Raw genomic sequence first — 24,229 nt, 5'->3', positions numbered from 1 at the left:
CAATCATATGTCTACTGGGTTGCAACAAGAGTAGCATACGTTGCTGTGACTGTCCCCTTCACACACACACACACACATTCAAACCCACCAACATGGACAGCCAAGTCTTTTACAAAATACTACAAATCTGCAGAAGAATCTCTAACAGTCCATTAACTGTGCTTTTTACATTTAAGTTATTTTTTAACGACCTCTTATAAAACCTCAAAACGCTAGAAAGTCTGCAAGGCTTCTGGAGTGAAATCAACAAAAGACATCAAACTGCTCAACTATAACCCATAACGCAACCAGTCAAGTTCACTTACTGTCTAAACATTTTTCACATTCCTGGCTTGAGAATTCCCAGGGCAGACTTTATGCAATTTGGGCTTAATCCCTAAGATGGACTGAGTTTTGGCAGCACAGAGGGAGCTCACTTCAAAAGGCCCAGTGGAGGAGAGTATGAGAGAGACCCAGTGAGCGCTGTGTGGTGGAGGGGGACTGAACGCAGCCCAACACAAACACAGCCTCAGCCTCTGACTGGGCCAGCTGCTGGTAATGGGATTAAAGAGAAACAAAAGAATGGAAACACAGGGCTAAGGTTTCTCCTTCCTGCATTACCCTCGGCGTGTTAAGAAGGCATTTCCTGTGGAACGATGCCATCCTTCTGCGGAATCTCTCTACGGATGAGTTAAGGGGAGAGGGGAAGGAAAACTAAGTTTGGGCTACTAGGCCTGCTCAGACTGTGGCAGTTTTCCTTCCCATAATTAATCAACTCGGAGATGAACTTCTCCTGAACAGCCTACAGGCTTATTACAAAGCTTTGGGTAGACAAACAAAACATCTTCCCAAAACAGAACTTCCCTTCCACCCTCAATACCTATATAAATTGCTTCATTCGTTTAAGTGTTTTTTTTACACCTCCCCAAATCCGTCTCCAAGAGCACTGCCCTGACTTTGGAATTCTGGGTCAGATCACGGTAGGGTCCAACCTGACTAGCCTGGCGGTCTAATTCGGAGAGTTTGAACAAAAGCAGCCACTTCAAAACAGCCTGTTTGTGTGTGGGGGGGGGGAGGGGAGTCCCCTCGATGGGACTAATTGAGAGGATCCCACTGGGGAGAGAGTGGGAAACATGGGTACCCCCAGTAAGACTGCATTATCCCAATAGGTATACAAGTCGAAGTGCATTTATCCCATAGGAACCACAGGCTACATTTGCTCCCAGAGTCTTAAGGGACAATACCATGATCTCTCTGGCCCGTACTCTTGCCACATCCAGAAGAAAAGACGCACCTTCTCACATAGACCTGATAAAAGTATATAGAACGTAGACCAATGGCTACAGGGTGTGTGAGAAACTATTAACGTCCATTAAGGACATAAAAACGAGGGAGGTGGGTGTCACACTATAATGAATTGATGAAGGGGGTGGAAGTGGGAGAATTTGTGAAAGCTCTTCAAAAAGGCCAAACCAGGCTTAAAACATTTTAACGCTATCCTGAAAACAGAATTTAACACGCACTTAAATGCCAAAGCTGAGATGAAGTGTGAAGAAACATGCAGAAACTCAAAAGACAAATTCTGTCTCACAAAAATGTTATGCATTAACCCAGGCTTCTCCTGATTTGAACATCTGTAGAAAATGGAGCTTATGATCTGTGTGTGTGTGTGTGTGTGTGTGTGATAGTGACATTAGTGAGTCCAGCGGAGACTGAACAATCCAATTGAGTAATGGTCCAGCATAAACATGTGTTTTCAATGTAACATAGTAGGAGGAAGTTCCGTTTCAAAGCACTTTGAGTGATTGATTTTCACAATATAGGGGATGATTAGTAAACCTTGACACCCCCCGTCTGTCAATACCTCACCCACTCTGGAGCAGGGGGCTGGATAGACGGGCGCCTGCTGTTACTGTGGGGTCCTGCTGCCACAAGCTACACCTATTAATTGGGGCCTGGAACTACACTACATGTATTCCTTCATTCATTCATTCATTTCATTGGGGACAACGCACATTAATTAACATCCATATTACAATAATGCAACATCCCATGTAAATGTGCCGGGGTTAGCCGAAAGATCATTTTGCACCCGTAGTCCCAGGGCAGCCAAGGACAATTACACAGCCATAAAGAAATACACATTAAAACAATAGAATAATATATTATTGGATGTAATATGTTGTTCTAACAACTACTATTCTGCCCTTGAGTACAGGATGGCAGCCCAACTACACTATTATCAACTGTCGTCTTATGTATGAGGAACCACAGATAACTCAGGTTTGTACAGGTTTGGATAGATTTAAGCCATGTTTTCTATTTAAATGTAAAAGTACAATAATCAGTGCAGCTTCTCAAGTCCATGGGCACTGCATTCCAGTATATTGTAGCTCGAACAGAAAAGTCCGATTGACCGATTTTAATGTGTTGAAAAGGGAGGTGCTTTCTTTGAGCATGATATGCCAGCATAGGGGTGGAGGGGCAAGACCATGCAGGATCTTAAAGACAAGGCTTACATACTGTTAAAAGCTATCCAGACTAAATTAATTATGTTTCTAAATGATATGACAATGGTGGTCACGGTTTGGTTTGTTATCAAAAATCTTAAGCATTTGTTTGTAGTGATTCAATTGGTTTCAGAATAGTAGCTCCTGCTTGTGACCAGTATGTGAGGAAACATCTCAGATGTGAGAAGATCATAGCATGCATATATAGTTTGGCGGCCTCCAGAAGAAGGAAAGGTCTTATAAACCTAAAGTTGGATAATCCAAACTTGACCATGTTCACCACCTTCACATGTTTCTTAAATGTCAAGTTGGAGTCCAAAATGACACCAAGATACCTGAAGTTAGACACAACTTTCAGATTCTCCCCATTAACAAGAACAGCTCGTTGGGAAGAATCAATGGTGTTCTTAGAGAAGAAGAACATAAACAGTCTTGTCGATATTTAAATGCAGGCAAGAATTGGTCATCCATTTAGAAACGTATCATAGCTTCAGTTAACAACTAGTTGTCTATTGTCTGAGTGTAAATACAGAACTGTATCGTCTGCATACATCTACAGGTTACATTTGGGGCCTAATATTGACCCTTGAGTCCGACTGAGTGTCTCCCCAAACGAACCCTTTGACTTCAGTTTGTCAGATAGGAATACATCCAACTAATGACTTCATTAAAAGGGAGGATAGTTTGGATCGGAGGACCTCATGATTCACAGTATCAAAGGCCTTTTTAAGATCCAAAAAGACTGCGCCGACTTCACCACCTATGTCCAGTTGAGATTGAATGCACTCCAGAAAATAGCAATGGGCTGTTTCGGTAGAATGGTTAGATCTGAATCCAAATTGTATTTGATGGATGGCGTTGCCCTGAATGAGGTGATCAGCCAGATGTTCAACCACCCATATTTCCGCTACTTTCGATAGCACTGGAAGAATGCTTATATGTTTTCCACCAGTGTTGGGTCACCAGATTTTAAAAACAGGCATCACTGCAGCAGACTTCCAAGCACCAATATTTGATGGACAGACTAACTATATGGACAGTAGCCTCGGTTTTTCTAATGACTGCCTTGCCTGGTTCACCAACTACTTTCCAGACAGAGTTCAGTGTGTCAAATCAGAGGGCATGCTGTCCGGTCCTCTGGCAGTCTCTATGGGGATACCACAGGGTTCAATTCTCGGGCCAACTCTTTCCTCGGTATACATCAATGATGTTGCTCTTGCTGCGGGCGATTCCCTGATCCACCTCTACGCATACTTTTGGCCCTTCCTTGGACACTGTGCTATCTAACCTCCAAACGAGCTTCAACGCCATACAACACTCCTTCCGTGGCCGCCAACTGCTCTTAAAAAGCTAGTAAAACCAAATGCATGCTTTTCAACCGTTCACTGCCTGCATCCGCACGCCCGACTAGCATCACCACCCTGGATGGTTCCGACCTAGAATATGTGGACATCTATAAGTACCTAGGTGTCTGGCTAGACTGTAAACTCTCCTTACAGACTCATATCAAACATCTCCAATCCAAAATCAAATCTAGAATCGGCTTTCTATTTCGCAACAAAGCCTCTTTCACTCACGCAGCCAAACTTACCCTAGTAAAACTGACTATCCTACCGATCCTCGACTTCGGCGATGTCATCTACAAAATGGCTTCCAATACTCTACTCAGCAAACTGGATGCAGTTTATCACAGTGCCATCCACTTTGTTACTAAAGCACCTTATACCACCCACCACTGCGACCTGTATGCTCTAGTCGGCTGGCCCTCGCTACATATTCGTCGCCAGACCCACTGGCTCCAGGTCATCTACAAGTCCATGCTAGGTAAAGCTCCGCCTTATCGCAGTTCACTGGTCACGATGGCAACACCCAGCCGTAGCACGCGCTCCAGCAGGTGTATCTCACTGATCATCCCTAAAGCCTCATTTGGCCGCCTTTCCTTCCAGTTCTCTGCTGCCTGTGACTGGGACGAATTGCAAGGGAGACTTTTATCTCCCTCACCAACTTCAAACATCTGCCATCTGAGCAGCTAACCGATCTCTGCAGCTGTACATAGTCCATCGGTAAATAGCCCACCCAATTTACCTACCTCATCCCCATACTGTTTTTATTTATTTACTTTTCTGCTCTTTTGCACACCAGTATCTCTACCTGCACATGACCATCTGATCATTTATCACTCCAGTGTTAATCTGCTAAAATTGTAATTATTCGCCTACCTCCTCATGCCTTTTGCACACAATGTATATAGACTCCTTTTTTCTACTGTGTTACTGACTTGTTTATTCCATGTGTAACTCTGTGTTGCTGTCTGTTCACACTGCTATGCTTTATCTTGGCCAGGTCACAGTTGTAAATGAGAACTTGTTCTCAACTAGCCTACCTGGTTAAATAAAAGGTGAAATAAAAAAATACATTAAAAAAAATGTACAATAGGGGCAATCAGAGAATGTGTCCCTCTTCAGGAATAGTGTCTAGATCAAATACATATTGTTCTAAAGCTCCTGAAGAAGCTAATAATACTGTCCCCTACTGACGCTGAGATTTCAGGAGTTCTGAATATTGGTTTATTGTTATCTATGGGAGTGAGAACTGTGGTCTTGGTTGAAAATCTTTGCGCCAGTTCTCTGACAAAGTCAACAAAATACATTTTTTCAAAGATGGTGGATATAAAAAAAATCGGAGTCTTGAGTTAGTATCCCTTAACTCAAGTTGTTTTTGGTACTTTTCAGCTCCTTTCCCTGTCAGTTTGTTGAGGATTCCCAAATCACTTTGCCATTTCCAGTTGCTTCATTGATCACTAAGAAAGAACTCTGGCTTTTTTATATTCCTTTTACCACCTTATTTCTCAGTGCTGTAAATATATATCTGTCATCATTCTGACCAGACTTCAGTGCTTTTTTCAAGGAAAGATCCTGTTCTCTCATCTGCCTCCAGAGGTCCCCGTTGAGCCATGGTAGAGAAGTTTCCCGTCTTGGCTTACGTTGAAATTTCATTGTCAATAGCTGATAGAAATGTTCTGTATGCAGACTCTGGGTCTTCATTGCTTAACAGATCAGACCAGTCAATTTGACTAAAACTGCATCGCAGTTACTCTGCTCACCTTTCGGGATTTTTTTTTTATCGTACTGTTGCACATTAATATGGTTATTTTCTCTTGAAAAGCCATGTTAGTGACAGAGGTAATGCTCACATACACATAATGTCCTTCTCTGAAACAGTTCAAATCAAATCACATGCGCCGAATACGACAAGTGTAGACCTTACCGTGAAATGCTTACTTTACAAGCCCTCAACTCTTTCTTAAACTACTGTACTGTTGGTGAAGAAAATATTTACCAAATACACTAAAATAAAAAATAAATAAAATAACAATAACAAGGCTATGTACACAGGGGGTCCTGCAAGTTTTGTTTTCGCAGTTTATATTGAAATCGCCCATGAAGATAGATCTCCTTTTTTTTACCTTTATTTAACCAGGCAAGTCAGTGAAGAACACATTCTTATTTTCAATGACAGCCTGGGAACAGTGGGTTAACTGCCTGTTCAGGGGCAGAATGACAGATTTTTACCTTGTCAGCTCGGGGGTTTGAATTCGCAACCTTCCGGTTACTAGTCCAACGCTCTAACCACTAGGCTACCCTGCCGCTCCTTCTTATGATAATACAGGTTACTCAAATATAGATTATTTCAAAATCATTCATGTTCCACCATTCAGCAACGATTTTGAGTATGTGGACACCTGGTCGTCAAACATCTCATTCCAAAATCATGAATATGGAGTTGGTTCCCCCTTTGCTGCTATAACAGCCTTCACTCTTCTGGGAAGGCTTTCCACTAGATGTTGGAACATTGCTGTGGGGACTTGTTTCCATTCAGCCACAAGAGTATTAGTGAGGTCGGGCACTGATGTTGGGCAATTAGGCCCGTCTTGCAGTCAGCATTTCAATTCATTCCAAAGTTGTTCGATGGGGTTGAGGTCTGGGCTCTGTGCAGGCCAGTCAAGTTCTTTCACACCAATCTCGACAAACCATTTCAATATGGACCTCGCTTTGTGCACGGGGGCATTGTCATGCTGAAACAGGAAAGGGCCTTCCCCAAGTTGTTGCCACGAAGTTGGAAGAACAGAATCGTCTGGGATGTCATTGTATGGTGTAGCATTAAGATTTCCCGTCACTGGAACGAAGGAGCCTAGCCCGAATCGCGAAAAACAACCCCAGACCATTATTCCTCCTCCACCAAACTTCACAGTTGGTACTATGCATTGGGGCAGGTAGCATTCTACTGGCATCCACCAAACCGAGTTTCGTCCGTCAGACTGCTCTATGGTGAAGCGTGATTCACCACTCCAGAGAACACGCTTGCACTGCTCCAGAGTCCAATGGCGGTGAGCTTTACACCACTCCAGTCGACTCTTGGCATTGGGCATGGTGATCTTAGGCTTGTGTGCGGCTGCTCAGCCATGGAAACCCATTTCATGAAGCTCCCGACGAATTGTTATTGTGCCGACGTTGCTTCCAGAGGCAGTTTGGAACTCATTCGTGAGTGTTGCAACCGAGGACAGACAATTTTAACAGTACCGGGTGGTCCCATTCTGTGAGCTTGTGTGGCTTCCACTTTGCGGCTAAGTCGTTGGTGCTCGTAGACATTTCCATTTCATAATAACGGCACTTACAGTTGACCTGGGCAGTTCTACCAGGGCAGAAATTTGATGAAATGACTTGTTGGAAAGGTGGCATCATATGACAGTGCCACATTGAAAGTCACTGAGCTCTTCATTCTACTGCCAATGTTTGTTTATGGAGATTGCATGGCTGTGTGTTTGATTTTATACACCTGTCAGCAGCGGGTGTGGCTGAAATTGCCTAATACACTAATTTGAAGGTGTCCAAATACTTTTGTGTATGTACAGTTGAAGTCGGAAGTTTACATACATTTAAACTCAGTTATTCACAATTCCTGACATTTAATCCTAGAAAAAATTCCCTGTCTTAGGTCAGTTAGGATCAGCACTTTATTTTAAGAATGTGAGATGTCAGAATAATAGTAGAGATAATGATTTGTATGTATGTATGTATGTATGCATGCATGCATGTATGTAGAACAGGTTATCAACACAACAGCTTTAGTCCAGATTTGACATACAGACGTACAGGATTCTGGACAGCTGGGAAAGCAAAGATCCCATAGCCAGAGGCTCCGTTTGGACTGTAGAAACAGATCTGGCTCACACTGAAGGCCATGGAACTTCAGCCTACTTAAGGCTATAAGCACAGGTTTTTGGCAATGTAAACAGTGAGCTTCCTCTCGGCCTATAACGGACTGGCTAGTCCTGTGATAATCCTAACATTTCCTGGTTCACATCTGTACAGAAGCACTAAAAACCGCAGGTTTCCTCTCAGTTGACAGAACATGACAGCCCAGGGAAAATCAAGGCATGACATTGGAAATTAACGCGAGACAAAAAAAGTGCCTCACAACATTGAGTCAAGCTGGTATTATACTGCAAGACATTTAGAAGCAGACACCATGTGTAAGTTAATTTACTATAGGCTACAATGAGAGCATTCTGAATACCTTAGTGTGTCATTTTACAGAAGAACACATAACCAAGCAATTAGATAATCCAGGTCTTGTCCTTAAAGGCCCAGTGCAGTCAAAAACATGAATTCCCTGTGTTTTATATATTTCCACAAGGCTGGGATAATACTGTGAAATTGTGAAAATTCTGATAATGCACTTTTAGTATTAAAGCTCTTTGAAAGGACCACCTGAAATATCAGCCTGTTTTGGCAGGATTGATCTTTGGCCTGCTTGGTGATATCACCAGGAGGTAAAAATAGTCCAATAAGAGTTCCAAACCTCTCTGCCAATAACACCTAGTTTACCATTTTCTACTTCCCACTCAGACCCAGACCGTCCTAGCAAAATTCTTGCTTGAGAAATCGCTCTTTGCTAAGAAGATATTTTAGTTTATTTTAACATTTTAATTGAAAACAACATCACAGTAAGGCACTTAAGTGTTCCCCAGAAATGTTTTTATATTGCAATAAAAGTGGCTGCATTGGACCTTTAAGTATCTTTGTTCTCTGAAGCAGACCTGTAGACTTTGATCAGATCACCTGTAAATCCTACATAATTGATTATGTGCTGCAGCTTTAGGATGACCTGCACATCGGTTCCTTCCAACAGTATACGAACACACTGGTACATGCATGTTCACACACCCCTCCCCCTATCTCCTCTCAACACCAGTCTCACATCCGCCACCAGGCACAGTGTATAGACTCAAGCAGGCCTAGCTTGGGTTCTCAGGGGTTTGATTACATGGATGAGAGCACTCTTTCACCTCCCACCGAAAGAAAAGGCCTGCCCTCCTCCTCTCCCCCCTGCCGCCCCTCTCTGTTTTCCCAGAGGGGGCTCTAGCCATCTGCCCCCTCCTCTTCCCCTCCCATCCTATCCCTGGTCCTACCCTGCCAAGGCTGGACAGTGGGAAAGCTGCTCGGCATACAATAGCAGGGCCACTGTAACGCTCCATCTTCTTGTTTAGCTCGGCAAACCTGTGGGGAATCTGAGGAATTCAGCCACTGTTCTCAGGAGTTCCATTGTGGGAATTCCAGCACAAAGGCTGGGGGAAGCCTGGGCTGTAATTAGAAGAAGAGACAAGCTTTCCTCTGATGCATGACTTCCCATCACAGGAGCAAAACAAAGCCCATACAAAACACAGTGGCCACTGTGAAAGGGGCAGTTGTACAACAACAGTACCATCCCCACTGAGCATCTAACCCCAACTGTGTATGTTGAGCTTCTTTAAACTATATCACTTTTTCCCCTAGTGCTATAAGGAAAACGTGTGGGTAGGACTGTCCAAGTGTACATTCTGACATCATGGACCATCCTGTTTACTGCCTAAACTTGTCCTGAATATGCTTTTGGTGAGATTATCATCAGCTGATCTGTTGGTGTGTTTCTCTACGCTATTTGTGTTTGGTCCTTGACTTTAAAGTGTAATTTGCCATGCAGGGCCAATCTTGAACAAAGATTAGACTTTTAACCAGGGTCCCCAACAAGACAAAAGTAACAGTCGAGGGGACTTGTGCTAATCTGTGGAGGGTGAGATAGACAATGACTGATAAGGGAGCAGACATCACACTCCTGGCTTGTGTTAATCAGATCAACAGGCTGTCTCTAGCTCTAGGGTCCAGCCAACCTCAGTCACACCGGGGATACCTCACACAGTCAGCAGCTAATGAGAGGAGGAGGTGGGATGCTGACAGAGGTTGAGGAGGTGAGATTCTATGACTGGGGGGGGGGGTTACACCTGTGAATGTACTCGGCATGTGAAAAAATAAATAATAAACATCAACAGAACGATAGACAGAGAAAGGGACCAAGGGGAGAAAAGAGTGCCACAGGCACAGGAAACCTCCCTGTGAGTTACTCCTGGCTAGTCTCCGAGCATGTCAGTCACCTCCAAGTTTCAACAGTACACAAAATGGAAAGACCAGTTCTGGGTCGCCGAGTTTATTCCTGTACTCTTATTAAGTCCTTTTTCACAGCTCTGGCTTCCCCTGCATGGGCTGGTGAACAACAATTAGAGGACATACACGGCAATGGGCAGTTCTGTGGACATTCTAATTCAGTGAGGTCTGGAGCTGTGCGTAATGCTGGTGGTTTTAGAACTACCTCTCACCCTCACATAAACATGCATCCCTCTGCAGCCAGCCACGCTGCTCATAAACCTTGCACAAACAACCGCTCAAGACAGCAACAAAATAGCCACCAAAATGTCAGAAAACTCTGTTGCGCCACAACCCCACAACTTGTCTTTTTCCTGGCCCTCCATGCTCATATTGTTGCAGGTCTGTTTTTAACAGTAGTCTTAGCGTAACCAAAGTCTTTGTGCGACTAACACACCTCCCAGAACTTGCCAGTCGTTTGAAAAACTGTTTTGACCATGTCAACAACTACTCTCAGCCTCCACCATGTCAACAACTACTCTCAGCCTCCATGTCAACAACTACTCTCAGCCTCCATGTCAACAACAACTACTCTCAGCCTCCATGTCAACAACTACTCTCAGCCTCCATGTCAACAACTACTCTCAGCCTCCATGTCAACAACTACTCTCAGCCTCCATGTCAACAACTACTCTCAGCCTCCATGTCAACAACTACTCTCAGCCTCCATGTCAACAACTACTCTCAGCCTCCATGTCAACAACTACTCTCAGCCTCCATGTCAACAACTACTCTCAGCCTCCATGTCAACAACTACTCTGTCTCCACTATGTCAGCTTCTATACCATTACTACATCCCTCCAGGCTAAACCATAATTGCAGTCTTTCTGAGGTTGTCCCTTCAGTCTTCACAGAGAGAGAAAACCGCCATGCCTCATCCCAGCGTGGCAGAGGACACCTACACTAGGCCCAACCATAGGCTCATACTGTAGATATGGCAAGGAGGTTTTCCTGACGATGAAACCTGACCAAGGAAGAACTCTGGACCCTACTCAGACAGCTAAAGAGTCTGCCAGTACAGTGAACTGAAAACAGTGGCCTCTTCTCTCCGTGTCTGGTGTATGACCATGGTGGCCTGGTATGCTGATTACAGGCTAGTAGAATAGGTCTGTCATGGAAGCCAACAGAAACCACAACAAAAACATGCAGGCTGGGGAGGGAGAAACGTGCACAGCTCATTTAGGTGGTTATTGACAAACCACATTTCTATGGGAACCGTATATGGGTCAGACTCAAACAAAAGACACTTGTGAAGATATCAGCTGCCATTGATGAAACGGGGGAGCGGGAAAAAATCTTGGAAAGATTTACAGCCTACACACATCCAGTTCAGGGATAGAGGAGAAGGGGGGGGGCATAAAGTCATCAGCACACACAGGACAGAAAACGCCATGTCATTAAACACGGGTAAAAAGCAATATGCTGGAAATCAACACCACAATGACGGGCTGTATCGCTTTCATTGAAATTTCACAGCCATCCAAATGCCCTCTTACTCAGATTATATACTGTACATTGGAACTGAAATGAACATTTGAATGTAATATGAGTCCCGACAGCTAGCGCTCAGATCCTTCGGAACAGAGGGAGATGAGTCGATCCTGTTCTCTGTGTGGGAGAGACTGATGGTGAGTCACCTTCAGTGGTATGCCATCTGTGAGTGACAGCGTGACCAGCCAGTGTGACACAAACAGGGCACAACGCAGACAGACATCCATATCACTGCCAGGCAGTGGCACAGCACACAGGCTCCTTCTCTGCCATGTTAATGCCATGCCTGGGTCCAGTGCTGGGGAAAGTACCCAATTGTCATAATTGAGTAAAAGTAAAGAGAACTTAATAGAAAATGATTCAAAAGTGAAAGTCACTCAGTAAAATACTACTTAGATCAGCCACCTAAGTCTAAAAGTATTTGGTTTGAAATATACTTATGTATCAAATGAACAAATAATTTAAAAAAAATCCTTATATTAAGCAAACCAGACTGCACAATTCTTGTTTTATTTATTTATTTACGAATAGTCACACTCCAACGCTCAGACATCATTTAAAAACAAAGCATTTGTGTTTAGCGAGTCCGCCAGATCAGAGGCAGTAGGGATGTTGGGCCATTTTCTGCCCTGCTAAGCATTCAATATGTAACGAGTACTGTATGGAGTAAAAAGTACTTTTTTTTTTTTAGGAATATAGTGAAGTAAAAGTACAAGTCAAAAATATAAATAGTTTAGTACAGATGCCCCCCCCCCCCAAAAAAAAGACTTGTAAAGTACTTTCGTAAAACTACTTTATACCACTGCCGGGGTCTCACGCTCTCTCTCTGACACACAACATTTTCTAGATCTCTTATGATGCATGTGAGTGACACACAAACAGATAGGAAGAACTCCCACAAATCCTGAATGATCGACCAGTTCCTTCTGGCATTGGAACAGTAACACGGCAATAATCTTCTTTTTTTAACCACAAAAACACACCCTTTTCATTTCCAGGTGTGCTTCTCTTGTTTGAACCTTTCTACGCACCTGTTCCATGTCTCTCAACACGATCATGACAGAACAAAAATGATTAACAGATTATTGTAAATTAAATCCACCGAAATTATCTGTCAACGTAAATTTACTGAACAGAGAAGTCTGCTCACCTCCTCGATTACCTACTTAAGCAGAGAATGCACAAGAGTATCCTTTTGGGTGCTAGCACGGAAGTGTTTGAAATCCTCCATACCCCTCTTTGAGTCAGCTGTTTTCTCTGAGAAAAAGCATCCACATATTTAAAAATGATACGCTACTTATCCTTTCATCTATAAAATGTCTTGCACATCTAGTTCAATTCGCTTCTATAACTTTAAACATTTATTTTGGGATTCCACCCCATTAATGATCATTTGCCTGATGACGTGATTGTGGAAAAGGAGAGTCATTTCAATCAAGAGCATTTGTTTCTACGTTTCCTGCCCTGAGCTCCCTCATTACCTCTGACCTTTTTCAAAAGAAGGCGTTGAGAGGACGGAGGAGAGAAGTGATACGAGTCGAGCAAAACCAATTGAGATTTTCTCTTTGTCTGAGTCAGGCCGCACCCCTACCCTTCCTGTTTAAACAAATGCAGGTGCTGCTGTGTAGCTAAATATTATAGTTCGACCATTCAAAACACACCTCAATTCTTTTGTAGTGCCCATTCAGCGTAGGTTGACAAGGAAAAGTGTGTTTGAAATTCAAGGGCTTAGTACTTCTGTTTGTGGAGAGGATTAGTATGAATTTGACATGATATTAGCATTTGAATTCATCAGACAATAGAACACAGCAGGCCATTCGGCACCGCTGCAAATACCCACACAGAACATGACACAGCACTAACAAGTACTCTATGAAGGAGCAGACCTCTGGAAAAGCAAATGTGCCAGTGAATTCTTCTAAGATATTGGTGGAAAACTAGGTTGATGGTCATTCCATGAAAGCCCAGTCCCTGGAGTGTAAAGGGGAACCCTGGCAGAAGGAACTAAAGACAAAGCCTTTAAAGCATGTGTCAGTTTTTCCCCTTAAGAGGTATGACTTCAAATGGGAGGTATTTTGAATATTTCTCTGTGAAATTTTCACAACTCTCCTTTAACTACAAAACAAAAAAAAGGTGACTCCCAGTCCCATCACATTTGAATGAAAACTGAAGCGTGGCACATCCATGTTGCCTTATCTACCCCTTGTTAGTGATGTCATAAAACTGTACACACACACACACACACACACACACACACGACTTGCAATTAACCAAAAAGACAGTGGGATTTCCCAAGGGTCCACCAGGTGTTTTTCATATCCTGGTTGAACCTCCCTCATCCTCATCCATCCATTTCTCTCACCACCCTGCTTACCATGGCCGTAGGGCCACAGTAAGGAGAGCCACACCAGGGAGCCCAGGGACTCAAAGAACTGCTAGAGGAATGTGGAAAAAGAAAGCGGGTCCATCACAGCTGCTTTGTACATCAGGACATTTGAATGTAGGGAGTTAACAAGAGGTGGCTGATCTAAAGAGGCAATTACAGTGTGTAAACATCTCTAGCTAGATATGGATGCCTGCCAACACTTAGAGTACATTGACAGACCTGAATGGATGGAAAGAAGCACATTCTGAATGAAAAGAAGCACACACCAATCCTCGTTATAGGATTGTGTTGGACCACTGAAATGGTCATATTCTCCTTGAGACAGGAGATATCAGTAGTCTGAGGGCTAACATATCAGTTAAACTACAAAAGGCAGACATTAATAGATCTGTCTTCGACTAAAAAAAAAAAAAAAAAAAAAAACTTGGCCGACGAAGAGTCGTCTGTCATTTCGGCAAGTCGATTGGTCAAAATGTTTAAACATGTATTTTGCATATGTAGACACATTATGTTTTTTTTTAATCAAATCAACTATTTTCAATTAGCTTGTCTGATGCTTTAAGCACACAGGTTGATTAAATAATTAGGACACACACTTGACTAGAGGTAGTACGACAAACAATTGATTTGATTATGCCGGGCCGGGCTCAGACTTGCTGCGCTGTGTTTAAAAACGACAGTGAGTGACTGTGACTAGCACCCATTGTCTCCTCTCTCCTCCCAGCTGCAGCGACCACCACACATCAACAGTGTGTATAGTGTTGTCTCCCTCTCCTCCCTGCTGCAGCGACCACCACACATCAACAGTGTGTATAGTGTGGTCTTCCTCTCCTCCCTGCTGCAGCGACCACCACACATCAACAGTGTGTATAGTGTTGTCTCCCTCTCCTCCCTGCTGCAGCGACCACCACACATCAACAGTGTGTATAGTGTTGTCTCCCTCTCATCCCTGCTGCAGCGACCACCACACATCAACAGTGTGTATAGTGTGGTCTCCCTCTCATCCCTGCTGCAGCGACCACCACACATCAACAGTGTGTATAGTGTGGTCTCCCTCTCCTCCCTGCTGCAGCGACCACCACACAGCAACAGTGTGTATAGTGTGGTCTCCCTCTCCTCCCTGCTGCAGCGACCACCACGCATCAACAGTGTGTATAGTGTTGTCTCCCTCTCCTCCCTGCTGCAGCGACCACCACACATCAGTGTGTACAGGGCTGTCAGTGTTGCTGAAGCTGCAACATAATTACAGCCATTTCTGACTATAAAGTTGTTACTGAAATCCCTAATTTGTTTAGGAAAAACATTCCCTATTCCCTCAACCCTAGCTCTCTTTACGTGACGCATGTATGCATCGCATGCACATGACTAATATGGCCTGGCATGTCAATCACATCAATAAATTGGTTATAACAAACTCTGAACACCATAACGGAAAAACGGATGCAGAGGACGTGACAAATAAACTAGAAAACTGAGGAATGTTTAGGCTACTGGTTGCTCATGAGATAAAAGGGGAAGTCAGATGTGTGGAATTGTTCTCAACACCAATATAATGGTTAACTGTGCCATTATGCACATCGAAACATGGTCTAGGAAAAGGCGCCAATTCAACAGCGCACCGATGTGTTTCTGAACCGCAAACAGCCACCACTATCCAACGCGGGAGAAAGCTAATTTGTTATAAAATAATATTATTTTTATTAGTGTTGCACCATTGGTCCTATGTAATATAACCATAAACAATTTCAGTAGCACATGTGCCATCCCCACGGCCTTCACAATAGATTAGTCCACTTAGACAGGCACAAATCAGACCGGTCTTGTAAATCATGAGATAGATATCTATCTATTATTTTTTGGGGCTACTGCTCGACTAAAGAAATCTTGGTCGAGCAACCACCTTTCGACTAAATGGGTGCAGCCCTAGACATTACTAGGGTTGAAAGGGGTCGGAATTCTTCCGGAAATTTTTCATGGGAAGTTAAGCCCTGGAATTTTGCTTAAATTCATTAAAAAAAAGTTAGCTTATAACCGTGAACTTTTTTTGTGGGATACACGTAAGGCAATTCTAGGTATTGTGGAATATTTCGTTTAAACTATCCCCAATTCAATGGAATTGCTCCTCTGCATGCACAGTGCATTCTTCCATCACATGTACAGCTGATTCTCAAGATCTCGCACACTAATGAGATGCTATTGAGCCCACACTGCTACACTGTCTGAGCCAAGGACTACATGCTTTCTAGTAAGTTTTGATTACAATACTGGGTGGGGTGAATATATTTTATGTGACATACATAATTTGTGAACTTGTAAATAGTAGCCTACAGCAAAGTGTTTAAATAATTTCTAACTTGTTAATTTCTGCTAGTTAGCTTTTGCTATTATGTGGGTTTTAGCTTGCTTGAGCCTGCTAACTGAGGAGTGTTAATTCACCTGTTTCCATACATGTTTCATTTTCAAACATTTATTTTACAAAGGAGTTAATCTAACTGCTTAACTATTTATCTCTTCATGGAATTATATTTTTATTGCTAATTTTTTTTCAAATCTTTACAGGAAAATGCCACGGGCACTATCTGGAAAAGCTGTGTACATTTGCAAATACTGTGCCAAATCATGTGAAGAATGCAACAAAGATGCAGAATCATCTGGCCATGTGCATAAAGCTCACAACAAGCAACCTCTGATAAAAGTCCCTTTACTTCTATTGAGGAGACACCTTATCGATAGCAACAGCTCACGGCCCTCCTGAAATCAGATTGGTTTTTTGACAATGGAGGAACGTAGTCAGAGAAATGCTGATGAGTGTCTTGCTCTAGCTGTGTATGCAACTGGTTCCAGTCTGATGCTCACAGGCATTGGAAAATATTTCTGAATGTATTTCGCCCAGCATACACCCCTCCAACCAGACATGCTGTATCTACTCATTTGCTGGATGCAGAGTTCAACAGACTTCAAGTGAAGGTCAAGAAAATCATAGAGAAAGCAGACTGTGTTGCAACCATCTCTGATGGGTGATCGAAGGTTGTGGGCAAGGAAAAATTAACTACATCATCGCCACCCCTCAACCAGTATTTTACAAGAGCACAGACACAAGGGACAACAGGCACACCGGTCACTACATTGCAAATGAGCTGAAGGCAGTCAATGACCTTGGACCACAGAAGGTATTTGCACTGGTGACAGACAATGCTGCGAACATGAAAGCTGGGGATCATTCAATATTCCCTTTTGTTGTTGTTCAGTGAAATCATCCCATGTGATGAGTCAACTCATTTAAAGTTCAATTCATAACAAAAAATGATAATTCTATTGGAAGGATTTAATCATTTGCAATTATGTCTACTGATGATAAAGGTAGAAGGTTTATGTTTGTCTCCATATGATATGGTAAATATATCCAATGAAAAAAAAACATCTACATTTAAAATGGTATGAATATTAATTTGCATATATTTTCATTAATTCCCATAGAAAGTTTCCACCTCTGAATATTCCCCAAAATATGCACTCCTAGACATTACATGTGTTAATGTCAGCAGTGGGGATAGACAACATGAGGAATGCAATCTCTTGGGACAGCCTGTGGTTGGTAGAATGTAGACTTGCCTAGACATGTTCTCAACATGCGGTCTCACATATCATACAGTATATATGACCATCTAGGCATACTTGAGAACCACAAAATATTGCTCAATTCCCAGTATACAACATATGTTAATTTGGTTATAGCATGAGAGCGCTTAGGATAAATGAGCGAACAATAACAGTGCGAGGGGGAGTGAGAGGACTTGTATGTGTATATGCAGTGTGTTCTTTACAGAGAGAGGCTGAGCAGTCATTCTGGCTCAGGCATGTAAATCCTCTAGAAGCAACTGGTGGGGCAAGTGCATAAAAGGACATTCATGCGTGTTTTCACTGCTGATTCACTGAGGCAGTAGTTTGGTTCAGTAGCAGAAAGCCAGCCCAACACATTCCTGTCATATCCAGTGACTGTTATAGCATAGCTGACTCCATAATGCTTTGGTATTACCAGCAACACCACTGTAGTTTGCACTTCCTGCCCTTATCGAACAGGAGTATTTGTCACTGATGGCTTATTTGTTGTCACTGTGCATGACACAAAACACAATTAACAGACATTCTATTGTGAGGTCAAAATAAATACCAACCATTTCAGTTGTTTACAACACTATGTTAAGTCTAGAAATATCCCTCAGATGATTCCAAAGTTGAGGTACACCATCTTTCACTCTCAAGCGCACACACAAACAACTCTCTGCATGGGCAGTCAAGCACTATGCTGCAGTGACCCGTGTGTGCCCTGTGCAGTGCCACCTCAGGTTGCAGTTCTTTTCAGTCCAAGTGTTAAGCTCTGTGTGCGTTTGAGGCCAATACTCTTAGGGCAGACTGGGGCCAAACCTCTAGCAGCACTGCTAAACTCAGATGATCTGGGAGATTTGCGATGCACATGAAACGCAAACTGCCGCTGCCCAGTTTCCAGAGCATCATAAAATGAATGTTGGTGGATCATGCAAATGTCAACGGATTCTGGTTTACAGTTTGCAACCTTAATTTAACCTCAGAAAATATTGTGCACATTCTAATAAATGATTAAATCCTTGGCCTAACCACCATCTCACCCAATCCAACACTATTGCACACAACTAGGACAAGGGGGAAATATTAACGATGTATTAAGTCCCCATATGGTGAGCTCTTACCGGCCAGGTAAAACACATGGGACTGTGAGGAACAGGACAGGCAGCGCGCGACCATCGTCATCACTCTCAAGTCCCTGTCCCCCCGGTGAAAATCCTCTTACACAGCTTCCCAGAGGTCTAAAACCCTTCCCACTAGGAAGTCCCACAGATCTCTCTAGATCAATAATGCTGCTCTAAAGAGAGAATGACAGGATGGCTGGAAATTGGTTAGTGACAAAGGACATGGTTTTATCTGAATGATTTCCATGGAAAAACCTGCCTCTTTCATTTTATGAACGGGACACTAGTAGGGTGGAGGGGAGTTCCGTGGCGCTAAGACCAGTTCAGGTGACATGAACACCTGCCTCTCTGCTGGCTGTGTACACAGTCAATGCAGGTTATCATAGGGGATTAATAAAGCCTTCATTGTGAGGACTGTTCAAACATGTACCAGCGTACGGGAGGAGAGAGAAGTGCATTCTCATGTGTAGTAGAGAGACACATGGCTTAATAAGGGTCAACACTACGCGGCGACACGATTATTGTCTGATAAGAATCATGAGAAGGCCTCGGACATGCTCTATAAGCAACGGCACTGGGCATGAGTGCACTGCATACATAGCCTCGGAAAAGGTATTGCAGCACCCCCCACCCCTAAACATCTTCTTGAGGCTATGGTTGTACACTCATACCGCAGGCACATCACCGGATTTGGCATGCCAATGCACACTCTTTACTTTTGACATTTCCATCCTGTTACCTCATTGGGACAGATGTAGGCCACGAGATCAACCACTTGCTAATCGTGGCCCATTGCTTAAAAATAAACCTGTCGCTACATTTCTCACACCAATTACAACAGTCTGCATGCAAGAGCAGTTGCGATTGGAGTATTTCGTTGTCAAATTATGAAAACCTTGGAACATATCGTCACTGTAACAATAAACTGCTGATATTTATCTTAAAACTACAGTCAGCAGACAGTAATGTGAGTTTTGCCACACAAACTATGAATGCCTCTTCTTACTCACCAACTTGAACAGTATGTGTAAATTTACATGTTCAGAATGCCTGAACAAACTTGACACAATTTCCCATGTAAGTAGGAGGTAGGGTGAAAAAAACGTATTGAGTTGAAAGTGTGAAACTACTCAGCTGAATTTTGAACTAAACATTCTCAGAATATCATTAGCTCACCTCAGTCTGGGCATTCGTCATCGATTCAAGACTATATTTGGAAAATGACTGGAGTCTGCCATCAACTTCTAAACCCGGTGTGGTGTGCTTTTGTGTCTGTGTGCTTTTGTTTGTTAGTATCTATTGCAAAGGAACATTTGAATTTGAATTCAAACTTTATTAAGTGAATATCACTATATTAGTGCACAAGGTAGTAAGGTGAGTGGTGGCAGGTAGCCTAGTGGTTAGAGCATTGGGCCAATAACCGAAAGGTTGCCATTTTGAATCCCTGAGCCGACAAGTTGAAAAATCTGTCATAAGCAAGGCATTTAAACCTCCACAACAGCAGCTCCCCGGGAACCCAATGTGGCAGCCCCTGCAACCCTCCAATTCAGAGGGGTTTGATTTATTTAAGACCCCCATTAGCCGGCGCCAATGGCGACAGCTAGTCTTACTTGGGGTCTGACAACAAAAAATAGTTGACATGCATTACCATGTAGTGTGCGTGTGTTTCCATCTGTCAGTTAAACATACATGTCAGTACATACACACAACAAGTAGGTCACATTGGGGAAAGGCATTGTGAGGTGTTGATTTATTACGAGACAGTTAAAAGAGGAAGTCAAGTTTCAGTTGGACCTTGTGTGCTATTGACGATGAAAATAAATGTAATCCTTTTAATGATCGCTTGATGACCTGGTGAGAATGGTGCCACAGGACATCCAGTCAAACACAATGTTAAATGGAGAGATTTAACTAACCTTTCAGTCACAATATACATTCACGGACCACAACTAATAAGCTTCCAACAATCAAGTCAACAAACGTCTGTTGACCAAAAACACACTGAAGCAACCATGATCCCTCTGAAGAAAACAACCTTAGGGCAATTAGCACAGGCATCACTGGTGTTTGTTGAGTTCAAAGCGCATGTTAGGCACAAATGGGCCGTTGTCATTTTAGGTACAGCGACTGTTCATTGGCTGTCCACTGAACAGAGCCCTCTAAAAATCCAATGGTAAGACCCTCCAGTGGATAACTGCTGAGTCAGACAGGACCTGCTCGTTCTTCTCTCTGGCTGTGTACTGAGCTAATCCACCCTCCATCCACTGAACTGGCTCTATTCATTGGGCGCACAGAGTAACCCCCTACAATCCCTTTAGCACATCTACACACTGAACAGCAAGAGTAGGTGGCCTACACACCAGGTTTGCTTCATTCAGCAACTACATAAGAGCGGGTGGCTGTGGATTTTCAGTTCAGGGCAGTGAAAGTTTCTACTTCTTTCAAATAACATTACTCTGAAAAAAATCAAGACCCTAGGATATATCAAACCATTTCAGATCTGACTTTTCTCTTGGCATACAGATACTCAACCTGGTCTTATTCTGTATGTAACTGAGACACACCATTTAGTATGACATGTTACGTTTGGTATTGTTACTTAAGGCAAAAAGGAAAGGGAGGGTGGTTGGTCGGGTGTATAACCCGAACATCAAGCAACCCAAAGGTTACGAGTTCAAATCTCATCATGGAAAACTATTGCATTTGAGCAACTTTTCAAGTTAGCAAACCCTTCCCCCTAACCTAAATCCAAGCTAATGTTAACGAACCAGCTAACGTTAGCCACCGAGCTATAATTCGTTACATATCATTCATTTTGCAAATTCGTACCATATCGTACGAAATGGGTGATGGACATCCACATATTAATTAGATACCATACGAAACGTAACATATGATACTAAATGGAGTGTTTCGGATTTAAGTAGAGAATAATATGAAATGCTCTGAGACCAGGTTGAGATAATTCACTGGCAGATGGCCTTGGGTCATGCTGACATATTGTACTTGAAAGTTGAAACACCTTTTGAGACTTCAGATTTTGATAAGGACGAGCACAAGAGGACCTTCTATCCACCTAAAATGTTTCATATACTTCCCATGACATCTCTTGAAGCAAAGGTGGAGTGTAGCTGTGTATAGGGGACTGTTGATACTTCATATACCAGTAGCAGACAGTCACTTTACATGCCAACGTTGTGAAAGGGCTCAGGTAGTTCAAAGAAAATAGTCCTTTGGCGATGTCATACATTTCCATAACCAGCATTCCAGATTGAAGTCTCAGAGCAAGAACCTGCTGGGTGTTCCATACCACATTTATATATGATAACTTCATGAGCACCTATTGATGATAGTATCTTCTGGTCAGGGGGGGGGGGGGGTGTCATAAGATCTCGGTGATCCTCTGAACGTTAAAACGCATTGCTTGAGGCATGGTTTTGGAAACACAAGGAACTTATCTTTCATATCAGCAAAAAAATATTTTCACAAAACCAAAAGGTTAAACTACTACACACCTTTATTAGGGTCAGTGTTCCCTCGTAGCCTTATCTGCACGTTTGCATCCCTTGTTCATGGTAAGACATAGGATGCAACCGGTGGTAATTAGCTATCTAGTTTGCGCCGAACACCTGTGTGTAAGCCTAACTTGGGAGGAAGTGTAGTTTGACAACTGGAGGCACACACAGCTTGTGGATCTGTGCAAAACTGCTACAGTAAGTGTATCTTTTTTATTTGAAAGATTACTTCTTGCTGATATGAGAGGCATATCAGCATGTTTCGAAAACCGGTTTGAAAGCGATGATTACTGACGTTTCTAAACGTAAATACACTGCGTCTGAATTGTAACGTTAGTTGACATGGAGCCCACAGTTGGTGAATGTAAGGGCTGAACTAAATATGGATTAAAGTTTGAGAGCTAGGTGTTCCAATACAACATTTTGCAAGCTGTGTTTGTTTGACCCAAATATCACAGTTTTGAGTTGAGTCCAGTGTTTCAAGCATTTTGTCATAACTAGCTGACTGGGACAATTATACTTCCTTAAGACTCATTCAACTCAATTATGTATATAGTAAAAAATAACTATTGTAACATTGTGCTTGCGAAATTGTGAACCTACATATGACTGCACTGTTTTTGGTTATTACTCTAACAGTCAGATGCCAAAATGTATCGCGGTCTGAAGTCGACTTCTCAAAGAACAGTGCAAGTGGCACTACTGCGCCCTTCTCAAACAATGTTGCAATCTGGCTGGAAACGTTGTTCCACTTGTCACAATCATTGAGTGTCTGTCAAAGATAACACAGCTGTTACTTATAATATATTTTGAATCAAACTCCAAAACATTAGTCATTTACTATGTGTATATAAGAATATCTAAATAGAATATGCATATGTTTACCTTTGTTCTATGTGCAACAAGTTGTCAGGGACGACAGTTTGCAGCTGCACATAGTGGTTAACGAAACTTGAAATAACAAAAAGCGCGTTGCAGGGAATGGCGAATATGCGGTATTGGGTGCTGGTTTCAAGTTTCATATAGGGGTTAACATGGGCAATTATTGTGAAAGTGATCCATACCTTTCATCCAGTCGACAACTTGCTTTGGTGTCCACTTCGTTATTGGATCCATTGCTTGCATCTCAAACGAACTTAAACAATAATTAGAAAACGACCATACAAAATACTTTCGGTAGCCTACGATTGTCACTTTATTAATGTATTATCAAACTCCCATTGCTTCTTGATCTCTGTATAGCTGCTGTCTCTCTGTGATCCTCTTCTCTAGCTCGTATCCTCGGCGCACTCAGTGACTGGGAACTCTTTCACACGCATGGCTAGAGGCAGGAGTGAACCCCCCCATGGTTCTTCACTAGGCTTGAGATCAAGTTGCAGTTTATGCTCAGCTAAAACTACCCAACGGGGCGGAGCAATCAACACCACCACAAATAATGTGCGACGGGTGCAATTGCGGACCATATTTCGGGGCGTTCCTGCATATCTTTACACTTACATTTTTAAGTTAAGACAGGCGGGAGGCGTGGGTGCTCCAGAATAGTTGGTGGCGTTAATGTACAATAATGTGTCCTTTGCTGGCTGGAGCAACACTGTGTCGCTCACTAGCAAGCAGTGTGTCGCCATAGCCTCCCGTCTGCTGTGCTAGTGTAACAGTATAACTTTAGACCGTCCTCTCGCCCATACCCAGGCGCGAACCAGGGACCCTCTGCACACATCAACCACAGTCATCCACGAAGCATCGTTATCCATCGCTTCACAAAAGCCGCGGCCCTTGCAGAGCAAGAGGAACCACTACTTCAAGGTCTCGGAGCAAGTGACGTCACCGATTGAAACGCTATTTAGCGCGCACCACCGCTAACTAGCTAGCTATTTCACATCCGTTACACGAGCGGGGACGATCGGTAGACAGTGTCCTTCGCCTCCGTCGGGCATGTTTTTCTCCGGTACACAGCAGCCAGGGGTAACACTGTGTGCTAGCTAACTATCAAGCTAGCACACAGTCTCTAACTCGCTCGTTAGCTAGCATACGTGTCACCCCAGCCTTTCATCTGCTGTACTAGCGGGGGCGCCCGGTAAAGTGTCCTTCACTCCTCCCTGTC

At 43.1% G+C, this 24,229-nt stretch overlaps 1 protein-coding gene across 1 annotated transcript in view; it reads right to left on the bottom strand.

Annotated features, from left to right (window-relative positions):
- The window catches only part of LOC135525996 (connector enhancer of kinase suppressor of ras 3-like), a 54,830-nt gene extending 31,306 nt beyond the window's left edge, over positions 1 to 23,524 (bottom strand). Inside the window, exon 1 of the mRNA XM_064953999.1 lies at positions 23,193 to 23,524. Within this exon, the coding sequence (XP_064810071.1) occupies positions 23,193 to 23,253 (61 nt within the window). The 5' untranslated portion in view covers positions 23,254 to 23,524. The remainder of the gene's footprint in view (positions 1 to 23,192) is intronic.
- Positions 23,525 to 24,229: the final 705 nt, after the last annotated feature.

This window comes from Oncorhynchus masou, chromosome 32 (assembly GCF_036934945.1).
Source record: "Oncorhynchus masou masou isolate Uvic2021 chromosome 32, UVic_Omas_1.1, whole genome shotgun sequence".
NCBI classification, from domain to species: domain Eukaryota; kingdom Metazoa; phylum Chordata; class Actinopteri; order Salmoniformes; family Salmonidae; genus Oncorhynchus; species Oncorhynchus masou.
This window is presented reverse-complemented; position numbering and strand designations above follow the sequence as displayed.